This window comes from Xenopus laevis, chromosome 6L (genome assembly GCF_017654675.1).
Source record: "Xenopus laevis strain J_2021 chromosome 6L, Xenopus_laevis_v10.1, whole genome shotgun sequence".
NCBI classification, from domain to species: Eukaryota; Metazoa; Chordata; class Amphibia; order Anura; family Pipidae; genus Xenopus; species Xenopus laevis.
In genome coordinates, this window is record NC_054381.1 from 57,795,077 (window position 1) to 57,807,610 (window position 12,534).

General features: G+C 38.0%; 1 protein-coding gene across 2 annotated transcripts in view; it reads right to left on the minus strand.

The window, feature by feature from the left end:
* Nucleotides 1–12,534, minus strand: part of myrip.L (myosin VIIA and Rab interacting protein L homeolog) — a 187,285-nt gene that overhangs the window by 111,388 nt on the left and 63,363 nt on the right. For both annotated transcript variants that reach the window (XM_018267523.2, XM_041566087.1), the window contains exon 3: nt 2,633–2,854. In XM_018267523.2, coding sequence (XP_018123012.2) covers nt 2,633–2,854 — 222 coding nt within the window. The remainder of the gene's footprint in view (nt 1–2,632; nt 2,855–12,534) is intronic.

The following is a 12,534-nucleotide window of genomic DNA, read 5'->3' on the forward strand; positions in this document are numbered from 1 at the left end:
GTACAGCCCCATTTGAAATAATGACATGCGTCTATTTCTGCGCTCCCCTGCGGCTGAACGCCAAAAAATGGAACGCAGGGGAGCGCAGGTCAGAACGCCAGTGAGTAAGAGCCCTTAGGGTTTGTGATTTAATCAACTGATCAATCAATACAGAACAACCATTCACATATCCAAAATATACCTATTTATTTTCATATTTATAACACCAGGTGTAATTGTAACCATAGCCTTTGAAAGTCTGTTTTAACCTGTAGCAAAGTGCACATTTACTTCGTCTCCCTGACAAGGACAAATTGGTTATTTATATTAGGGATGCACCGAATCCAGGATTCGGTTTGGGATTCGGCCTTTTTCAGCAGGATTCGGAATCGGCCGAATCCTTCTGCCTGGCCGACCCAAATCCTAATTTGTATATGCAAAATATGGGCGGGGAGGGAAATTGCGTGACTTTTTGTCAGAAAACAAGGAAGTAGAAAATGTTCGGATTTGGTTCGGTATTCGGCCGAATCTTTCACAAAGGATTCAGGGGTTCGGCCGAATCCAAAAAAGTGGATTCGGTGCATCCCGAATTCATATTCATAAATCAGTTCACAAAAGATGAATTTCTGAATGCTAATCAACTTTGTCTTGTACATGCTACAATACACACACAGAACTTGTCTCTAGAAAGTAGTAGGCAGATTTACATGTAAGAAGGGACACATACATTGTACAATATAATTGAATAATGAAAAGCTGCTCAACAAATAACCTGTACAGATTGGGGGATTGATGGTCCCTAATAGATGCCATCTGAATAATTGAATGAAAACTGTCATGTGTTCAATAAAAGGACTCTGAATCTATCAAATATTAAAAAAGAAATGTCTATTACCATATACTCAATTAAACTTATACAGCTCCATAGTGTTGGATATAGTTTCATTTTATAAACTTGCTTCATCCCAACCATCAATGAATCATATGATAAAACATATTAAAAGTATTCCCTAAAAGCTTACTGTGCAGTTTCAGAATGTGAACATTTCCCCATATTTAATAAAAGGCATAACGTTGGCTCCAAGTGCAGTAAGCCATAGCAACCAATAAGATGTTTGCTTTTAAACAAATGACTAGTAAATGCTTCCTGCTGATTGGCTGCCTTGGGTTACTGCGCCTGGGCAAACGTAGTGCCTTTAATTACATATAAAAACTTTAATTATATATAAAATTTAATTTTAGGGTATATTGTGTGTAATTTTTCTGGTTCCAAACTATTTGGCAGCCTTAACTTTGCAACTTGTCGTGTACCCCATAGCAACCAATCCTTAGGTAGTATGTACTGGTCAGCTGTTTCAAAATAAACATCTGAATGGTTGCTATGGACACATTTTAGGCCTCTTATTACAACATCCTACAGGATCAGAGCAGAGACACACGCTCAGATTCGGGGAGACTAGTCGCCCAACGACTAATCTCCCGAACTGCCTACCGTGGGCTAGAATGTAAATTGCCGGCGGGATGGCAATTGGTGCGCTTTGTTTTCCGAAGTCGCCAGAAGTTGCCTCGAGGAGGAAAGTTGCAGATGGAAGGCAGTTCAGGTAGATTAGTCACCCCGAAGAAGAGTAGATTGGTCGCTTGGCGACTAATCTCCCCAAATCTGAGCATGTCTCTGGCCTAAAAGGCAATAAATGCCAGGGTGAAAATGCATTTTAGAAAAACATGACAGTTTTTGCCAGAAAGCACTGTATTTAGAGATATTAGTGAGAAAGAAATAAGGGTTAATATGGTTTGGGCACTAAGGCAAGGGCAAGCTGTTTTCTGATCCTTGAATCAGATTAAAAATCAGGCACCTCTGGCAGAGCATCTCTCACACAGACAAACATATTTGTTTTTAGTACATATTTGCCTTGTGATTATCAGTGCTTTGAACATACTGTACAAATCACAATGGCTGCAAACTGAATAGCAGAAATGAAAGCACTTTTTTCTTGTATCTTTTTAAAAAAGAAATCATTCAAGTACTAGTGTATAGCGCATACTTCCTAACAGGCAGAGTGGTGAAACTAGTTTGACCACACCCATTTTATGGCCACACCAATTTACAACATTTGGCAGGTTATGGAAAGTTTGAACACATTTATGGGGGGTTTAAGGCCATTTTTTATGTGCTATTACAGTTTTGCTAATGAAGGTGAAGTGCCCTTTAAGCTGCAAGCCACAGGTTTCCTAAGAGACCTGCTTATCTTAAATAGTTACAATTGTATCTTTGCTTATCTTAAATTGTTACAAATGTATCTTTGCAGGTGCTGAGTATTCTAGGCTTTCTGCCAAAAAGCATCTTGTTTAAATAGGTTTTAGAAACTTTGTATCTTTTTCTGGTGTCAGTGCAGGAGATCAAAGAGAAACTTTAAATATTTCAGTAACAATCCAGTACTGTGGGCTGAGCTACAAAAATTGGGACTGTCCCGTGAAAAACAGGAGAGTTGGGAGGTATGGATATCGTAATAAAACTTTTTCTACTGGTCAATAACCCATAGCAATCATCAGGTAGCATTTACTCATCAGCCAGTTGCTATGGGTTACAAGACCTGGGGAAACATTGCGCCATTTATGACCCTGTGAAAGTCAAAAAGCGGCAACAGCACCCTACCTTGTTTGCTGGCAGACGTTGCAAATCCATGCCTTCTCTTTCTTTTGGTAAGAGCTGCAGTTTTTACAAATGTTAAACTTGCAGTCCAAACACTGTCTCTTGGAATTGATAAGAAATGTGAAAGGGGAGCAGCATCGGATGCAGCAGTGCTCATTAAACTTCTGCTGCTTGGATAAAATGGAGCACTTGTTTCCTTCTTCGTCCAGCTTCTGCTTTAGTTCACTGGCAAGAAAGTAAAGAAAATATGAGAACCTTTACCCAAAAAATACTGTATATATATATATATATATATATATATATATATATATATATATATATATATATATATATATATATATAATTATAGATGATAATCTTATTTAACCCATATCAGATACAGGTAAAGCATCCGTTATTCATAAACTAGTTATCCAGAAAGTTCCGAATTACTGGAAGGCCATCTCGCATATACTCCATTATAAGCAAATCTAATTTTTTTAACATGAATTCCTTTTTCTCTGTAATAGTCAAAAGGTACCTTGTTCTTGTTCCCAACTAAGATATAATTAATCCTTATTGGAAAGAAAACCAGCCAATTGGGTTTATTTATATACTTTGAATTCGAATATCGAAGTCGACGGATTTTTCACCGAATTTTGCAATCGAACCATCGAAGTAAAATCGTTCGATTGAGCGATTTTACTTCGACGCGTAAAGACTTAGAAAATGATTGTAGAAGGTCCCCATAGGCTAACATACCACTTCGGCAGGTTTAATTTGGCGAAGTATTGAAGTCGAAGTTTTTTTAAAGAGACAGTACTTCGATTATAGATTAGTCTAATATTCAAAAGTTTTTTACATCGAATCGAAGTCAAAGTAAATTCGAAATTGTAGTATCCTATTCGATGGTTGTAGTATCCAAAAAATTATTTGAATTTTGAATTTTTTTACTTCGAAAATTCCCTCTAATTCACTTCGACCCTTGATAAATCTGCCATTTAATGTTTGCATGATTTTCTAGTAGTCTTAAGGTATGAAGATACAAATTATGGAAAGATCCATTATCCAGAGAACCCCAGGTCCCCAATATTCTGGTCTCATAACTGCATTTCCTTGTTCATTAATGATTGCTAATAGAAATGAATGATAGAAATGTATCTGTTTATCCTGTCGCATAAATTCCTTTAAAGACCTATACAGGTTTGAAGTCAGTTAATACATTTTACTGTGCAATGAACAGTAATACACTATGACTGAATGGTTTCTCCTCCTCTGTAGTTCCTAATGTCTGCAGAATAACTGTGCCACCGTGCATGAAGAAGAGACTAGGCAGGGGCTGCAGAATAATTCCCCGCGCTAATGAGACTGAAGCTGATTGAAGATGTTCAGCGTTCAGCACTAACAAATCCCTGACAAATTGGTAATTCAATAAAGGAGTTGAATGGGTTAAGCATGCCTTGGCCAATACAACATCAATCACCCAATAATTGCAGACATCACTATTATTTTCATACTAATTCTGCTCTCCAACAGGACATTTTCATTAACAAGACAGATAATAATGCAATTCAGTGCACTGCATATCTGGTCGTTACACAATTGTTCCTGTTGTCAGTGCAAATTTAAATCAGCATGAAATAGCTCACCTGATATGGGAACACAGTAGTCACAGCCAAAACATTTCGTTTGTAGTAGTTTGCACTGTACCACTGATAAAATCACCTAATCCTCAACAGGCAAAATGTTGCAAAACAATCTGTTGAAATCATTGTAACATATTTTATCTGCCCAGACTAGTTCCAATAGAACATGGGATTACACTGGACTCTCTTAGGGCTCTTACACATGAGCGTTCTGACCTGCGCTCCCCTGCGTTCCGTTTTTTGGCGTTCAGCCGCAGGGGAGCGCAGGAATAGACGCAAGTCATTATTTGAAATGGGGCTGTACTCACTCAGGCGCGTGTAGGCGCCGAACGCAGGAAAAATGCAGCATGTTGCGTCTGAACCTGCGTTCGACGCCTACACGCGCCTGAGTGAGTACAGCCCCATTTCAAATAATGACTTGCGTCTATTCCTGCGCTCCCCTGCGGCTGAACGCCAAAAAACAGAACGCAGGGGAGCGCAGGTCAGAACGCTCATGTGTAAGAGCCCTTACTCAGAATGGGCCTTAAGGTCCCCATAGACGCAACGATTCTTCTTGCCGAACGACCGATTTTAGGGAAGTCCGACCAATCCTTCGAAATTATTGTGCGGTTAGTGGGATTCGAACGATCGTACATCTTACGATTTTTCGGCTGACATCTGTCAGGAAATTGATCGGCCAGGTCAAAAAATCTTTGTCGGTCCCAGTGCAATCTATCTATGTTTGCAGGGCCAAGCAGGCAGCTCCCCTTTGTTTTCCTGGCAAATTGGTCTTTTTAGTTAATGGTAAATTCAGGATCTGATCTTTTAAAAATCTCAACATCTATGGCCAGCTTTAATATGTGGAAGAGGAAGGTGAGGTTGTTTTGCAACTACACCCAAAGCTGTTAATGCAGCCAAAACATTAGTTTGTGCCTGCAATAAATAATTTCTCTCATTTTTTTTACAAATAATTTACATTATTTTTACAACTTTGTTAATCACTATTGTGGACTGCACCCAGATAATAGTGACTACTTTTATGAGAGTGCCGGTATCCTTCTATATATATATATATATATATATATATATATATATATATATATATATATATATATATATATATAAATGGCAACTGCCTGGGTGCTGGTCACAACAACGATTACCAAAAAAAACGCACTCCTAGGACTTATATAAGGTGGAAAAATAAAGTTAAAGGGGACCCGTCACCCAAAAAAAATTATTCAAAATCCTATTTTATCACATTAGCAAGCAAAATGAACTTTAATTACACTGTATAAATTATTTGAATCTTGCTTCCATCAGTCTGGGAATTCATTATTATAGCAAGCAGGCAGCAGCCATTTTGTGGACACTGTTATTAAGACAAGCCTTGTATCATCTCAAATTCTTGTTTGTGCACCAGAATGGGGGACCTGATGTTCATCTTCATGCACTGGCTACACAATGAAATGGTAAAGAGAACGGGGGAATGTGGGGAGAGCAGTGACATCTAGGAAGTGCTGAATGGAAAGTGAAAGTAATTGCCTGCCCCGCCTCTATGCCCATGGCATAGAGGAGGGGCAGAAAATATTTGATTGACAGCTGAGATTTTTAAATGAGCTTACAACGGCCATGAATGCTTTAATAAAAAATAGAAATTGGATTTCCTATTTCATTCGAAAAGGACTTTTATTATACATATTTTTGTGTCTGGGTGACAGGTCCACTTTAAGGTTTATTTCACTGTTTTGGCTCCCTGACTTGGGCCGTAAATATGGGTGTCATATATTATGACACCCATATTTACAACATGGTTCTGCCTCTTTATAAGGCCCCTGCTAATGTATATCAGTTCACCTACATGCAGGGCTGCCATCTAGCTTCATTGAGACTGGACACAGGGTGGTGTGGGTGACCAATCGTGTAACTATCAAGCATACCTCCCAACTTTTTAAAAATGAAAAGAGGGACAAAAAGATCTGGCAAAATGCCCATTTTGTGGCCTCACCCCCTAAATACTACGTCCATTTTACAAAATTTGGCAGGTTATGGACAGTTTGGAAAACTTTTTTGGTAGGTTTAGGGCCATGTTTTATGTGTTATTACAGTTTTGCTGATGAAGTTAAATTGTCCTGTAAGCTGCAAGTCTCAGTTCCCCCAAGATACCTGCTTATCTTAAATTGTTACAATTGTTTCTTTCTTATTTTCGATTCTTACAAAAGTATCTAGGTGCACCTGTCACATATTCTGGGCTCTCTGTCAAAAGCCATTTAAGTTAGAAACGTTGTATCTTTGTCTGGCTGTTCAGTGCAGGAGATAGAGAGAAAGTCAGGAGATTACAGTAACAATGCAGGACTGCATGTCAAAATTGGGACTTTTGGCACTAACAGATATAATAGTACAAATATTTATACATGTTTTTTCATAAGGTTCTTTGGTGTGAACCAGCCTCTTGTCAAACGTGTATATACTAATGGATAAACTAAAGCAGCTAATTATAAATCAGAGCCATGTCTTTTTTCTCAGGTTAAAACTGCAGCGGTTACATGAGTGTCTATTGTATTTTTTTAAATACCAATACTGTGATGTTGAAAAATACCCAGTTTTTTTGACATGCCAACATATATAAGAACTTCTAAGCTGCAACAGACAACCATTTCCTTTCAGATAATTAAACTATAATAATGTGTTTATTACTATTATTATTATTATTATTAACAACATGTATTTATAAAGCACCAACATATTCTGAAGCTCAGTACAATATACAGTATGGGTACATACATACATTTAACATAATTTACCTACAAAACAGCATGCTAATGACAAAATATAGAATATGCTGAGGTTATAAAGCTATAAAGAAAGTAAGTGATTCCACAAAGCTTGAATTCCTCAGATAATTTTGTTACAAATGTTAATGATGCCAAGTTGCTTAATATTTTATATTCTCTCATGTATTGAAGAAGAACTCTCAGTAACCTTGAGAAAAACTATGTACAAGCAATTATTCTGTGCACTGTTTTGATGAGAATAACTACATGTGACTGCATGTATCAAGGTATAAACAGTATATTCCTTCAAGACCAGTAAGCACTGAACTTTTCTTTAAAAGAAAAGTCAACCCGAAAGTTAAAAAACCCTACCCCCCTACCCTACATAGACACCCCCTCCCTCCCAGCCTTGCTGCCCCCCAGCGCAAATGCCCCTAACTCTTTACTTACCCCTCGGTGCAGATTCTGTCCAGCGGAGTTCACGGCAGCCATCTTTTGGCTTTTCGGTAATCTTTGGAATGAGATCAGCGCTTCTTTTCGTCACTTTCGGCACATGCACTGTTGTCGCAAACCGATGCACTTACTTCCCGAACATTACCGAAAAGAAGAAGATGGCTGCCATGTACTCCACTCGACAGAATCTGCACCGAAGGGTAAGTAAAGAGTTAGGGGCATTTATCCAGGGTAGCAGCTAGGCTTGGGGGAGGGGGGTCTATGTAGGGTAGGGAGGTAGGGTTTTTTTTACTTTAGGGTTTAATTCTGCTTTAAGGAGACATATAGGATAAGTAAAAAAAAAACTAAAATTGTAGGCAATAGTGAATAATATATGGTGCTGGTTTTACTTTGAGCTAAAAATGTATATAGTTTTCAAAAATGGGCCCTTTATTGGAGCTCCCTATAGATCTGCTACAGTCCCTGTCCATGTTTCATATAAGGGGTGGGCATGTCCTTACAGTCCCTTCCAAAAACACAGTAGGAGAGGGACAGCTAATCACAGCCCTGCAGTTACACAAGCAAAGACAGGATTCAGTTCCCTATCAGGTCAGCCTAGCTGGTGATTGCTTCCTATCCTGCAGTGTGCTGAGTGCCACGGGCTGTTCTGGGAAAGGAGACAGCAGGTAGTGGAACAGATGGGTTGAAATAGTAGGATTTTTGCAAAAATTTCAGACCAAAAACACTACTTTTTTGAGGAAATTCCTTCTGTATTTTTTATATATATACAAGTATAGGATCCCTTATCCGAAAACCCGATATCCAAAAAGCTCCGAAATACGGAATGGCTGTCTCCCATAGACTCCATTTTATCCAAATAATCGGAATTTTTAAAAAAAATCCTTTTTCTCTGTAATAATAAAACAGTACCTTGTACTTAATCCCAACTAAGATAATTAATCGGAAGCAAAACCAGCCTATTGGGTTTATTTAATGTTTAGAAGAATTTCTAGTAGACTTAAGGAATTATGAAGACCCAAATTACGAAAAAATCCGTTATCCGGAAAACCCCAGGTCCCGAGCATTCTGGATAACAGGTCCCATAACTGTAATATAATGCACTGGCACATTCTTGTTTTTCACATAATGGGCCAGAAACAATTCAGTGAGAAAACTTGATCAATCCGAGCAATTCAATTTTTTTTCCCTTGGAAAACTCGATTCATTTATATTTTTGGGTTGTTCACCCCAAATTCACTGATCAGAGTTTTTTTCTTGAATCAGAAAATATTTGAGTTGTAAGTTCATTAGAGGTACAGTATAAAGAACCTCACAAAGCTCGATAACACACACTTTGACAAATAAGTCAATTAGCACACCCTGTGAACACTTCTATCTGGGATCTAAACTTTAAAATTGCAAGATAAGTCACACCTTGAGTTCATGCTACCACTGGAATGGGTTTTAAAATGTGTTTGTATATCTTCCTTCAGCTTTTACACGTATTAATAGGTTGCTATTTTATATATAGTTACATAGTTAAATTGGGTTGAAAAAAGACAAAGTCCATCAAGTCCAACCCCTCCAAATGAAAACCCAGTATCCATACACACACCCCTCCCTACTTCACATAAATTCTATATACCCATACCTATACTAACTATAGAGCTTAGTATCACAATAGCCTTTGATATTATGTCTGTCCCAAAAATCATCCAAGCCACCCTTAAAGGCATTAACTTTAGATATATTCCTTTGTTAATAATAGTGTTTAACCCATTTTCAATCACATGGAAAGTCATGCACAATATATCATTGTGCAGAACACTTTTGTTCTTGGGCAAGATCGGGTTATATATATTTATTTTATTTTTATTTCTTTTTTAACGCCAACCTGATAAGAAATTAAATTATATAGGGGTTGAGTTTGTCTGGATTTTTCCAAATTTACCATTTTTAAGTTATAATAGTGATACTTTATAAGTACTTTATAAAACTTATGAAGGAAATTGGTGCAAAAGTTTTGTTTCTGAATAAAGAATCCGTGTTCTTACTCTTCAGGACATTAACCAATATCTAACAAAATCTAATAGTATAACTCCTGTTCTTTGCAGATCAAAGAAAAAATTGCATCAAAAGAAATAAATATAAGAATTAAAGTCTGTAAGATGACAGTCTAAATTTAAAAAAGGGATATACTCTAGAGCAGTGCTGTCCAACTTCTGTGGTACCGAGGGCCGGAATTTTTCTGGTCTACATGGTGGAGGGCCTATAATGGAAGCCAGTGTTATCAACTCCCTGTTTTTAGACCACACTCACTTTAAACCACACCCATGTTACCCCATGTCCACATTATAGCACACCAAAAAACCAAATGGTTGGTGCTCACTGCAGAGATATCACTCATATGTGAAAAAAAGCCGCCAGTTGGACAGCCCTGCTCTAGAGAACAAATGTATCCCCTTTTTTAATGTAGTTCACAATGTGAGCACATTTGCATGTGTGGGCTTCTTTGCTGATGATGATAGCCACAGCCTGCTTTTGACACCGCTTACTAACTTGAATTCAGTGTCGGACTGGCCCACCGGGATACCAGGAAAACTCCCGGTGGGCCAAGGTGTCAGTGGGCCCTCCTGCTTCTAAACATTTAGGCTATGTCATAGTAATTACCAATTTCTATGAGAACAAAGAGGATAAATAGATGGATTAATAGATTATAATATGAGGAAGAGGAAGAATAATAGTACTGATAGTGGGCCCTTGGTCTAAGGTCTTTGGTTTGGCCCCTGGTGTCCCAGTCCGACACTGTGTGGGGGCCCCCGAGGTAACATTCCCAGAGGGCCCAGGACCCCCAGTCCAACACTGCTTGAATTCATTCATGGGGATGTCCACAGATAATGGAGGGCAGAAACTAGAAACAATAATTTAGCATGCAAGGCTGTGTGCAAAGTGCAAAAACATGGCAGATTGTGCCATAAATGCCCTTACACTTTCGTCCAGAGACACCTATAATTCTCAAAGCAATTATTGATGGCAGGGGCTTGCCTTGGGCATCGTTTTGGTAAGGCTATGGTTAGTACGCTGTGTTTCAGGAGGTAGGTGCTATCGATGACAGTACCAACTGTATACAGCAATAGCATTTGAAATGAAAAAAATGCAGCTGGGCAGGAAATATCAGATAAATGTAGATATCAGTGGTGTAACTAGATATTACTGGGCCCCACAACAAATTATTTTTCAGGCCCCAAAATATTGATTGACTTGGGTATAAATTAGAGCCTTATGGGGCAACTATACCTCTTGGGGCCCCTTGCAGCCGCAGGGTCTGCTTCCTCTGTAGTTAAGCCCCTGGTGTATATCCAACCACTGTCTAAAAACAACCACTGTGTAAAATACTGTGTAAATACACATTCTACAGAAAAAAAAATCATACTTCAGTAGAAATGAATGCCATCTCTATTTGAAGGCAGATACAAGGTCATTTCAGCAAAATGACAAAGGCATCGCTGATCAGCTCTGTATTGGATCACTTGAGCTAATGGTAAATTGAAATATTTCAAACTATACACCCTACAAATTAAGGTGGCCATACACAGAGAGATCCGCTCGTTTGGCAATGTCACCAAATGAGCGGATCTCTCTCCGATATGCCCACCTTGAGGATCCTAACGATTGGGAACGGGCGGTCGGATCGCGGGACCACATCAACGAACAGATACGGCCGCGATCCAACAGGATTTTTTGTCACATCTGATCGAGATCTCAATCGGGGAAGCCCGTCGGGGGGCCCCATACACGGGCCAATAAGATGCCAACTTGGTCTGTCGGCAGCTTTTATCGGCCCGTGTATGGCCATCTTAACTCTTCCTTTTGTTAACTCAAATCATTGTGTGAATATACATGGAAATGGTTAATACATAACATTTATAAGCGCAACTCCAATGCATTTAAAAGCAACCATAACCCGATGTACTTTATGACATTGTCCGCTCTCACCGACCCTTGAGACTCTGCTTCTTCTCTTTCTTCTCTTCTCTCTCCCTTTCTCTCTCCTCTCTTTCCCTTTTTTCTTGTTAAAATTCCAAATAAATAAAATCTTTCAAAAAAAAAAAAAAAAAAAAAAAAAGCAACCATAACCCATAAAAACATTGTTGTGGGAGGGGTCCCTCCAAACTCATAAACCAGTAAAATAATCCATAATCCAATAAACAGTAAGAAATTTAAAAAATGCTTTACAGAATGGATCCTCAAAGTACTCAATCAGTAACCACTTACATTGGTTTTTACACAAATTCCAACAGCCTTTATAGGGACAGTGCTTTTATATACATTTCGGTAAAGATAATACATGTTATTACTTGTGCGCTTGCATATTGATTTGATATTACAGGGGGCAGAGTTTTTAGTAGAGTGTATTGCTTTTCAAGTTGATTGGAAGCACCCCTTTCAGCTCTAGAAGTACATTAAGCAGCTCCATTTTCTCCCTTTTTTAGGACCATTTAACAACATTCTGATTTTAGTGGGTTTTGATGGTTTTTACAAACCACCAAAAACTCATTTTCTCTAAAACAATGAATGCAGAGTAATTATGAAAACAATCTAATATAAAAAGCAGGAATGACTTAAAATGAAGACCTGATCTGAATACCAATACAAAAACCAACATGAAAACCAATACAAAAACGAATACGATTTTTTTTTCAAATACAAACAAACAAAATAAAAACCCCCGAAAACCTCTAAAAGTTTGAAATAAAGAAAGATTTTACAATTGGAAAAGGACAAATCATCATCTACATGACCTTGACAACTTTTAGATGGTGAAGTGTTTTTCATGTTTTTGTTAAATAAAATAAAAATGTTTAAAGGAAAACTATACCCCCAAATGAATACTTAAGCAACAGATAGTTTATATCAAATTGAATGACATATTAAAGAATCTTACCAAACTGGAATATATATTTACATAAATATTGCCCTTTTACATCTCTTGCCTTGAACCACCATTTCGTGACTCTATCTGTGCTGCCTCAGAGATCACCTGACCAGAAATACTACAACTCTAACTGTAACAGGAAGAAGTGAGGAAGCAAAA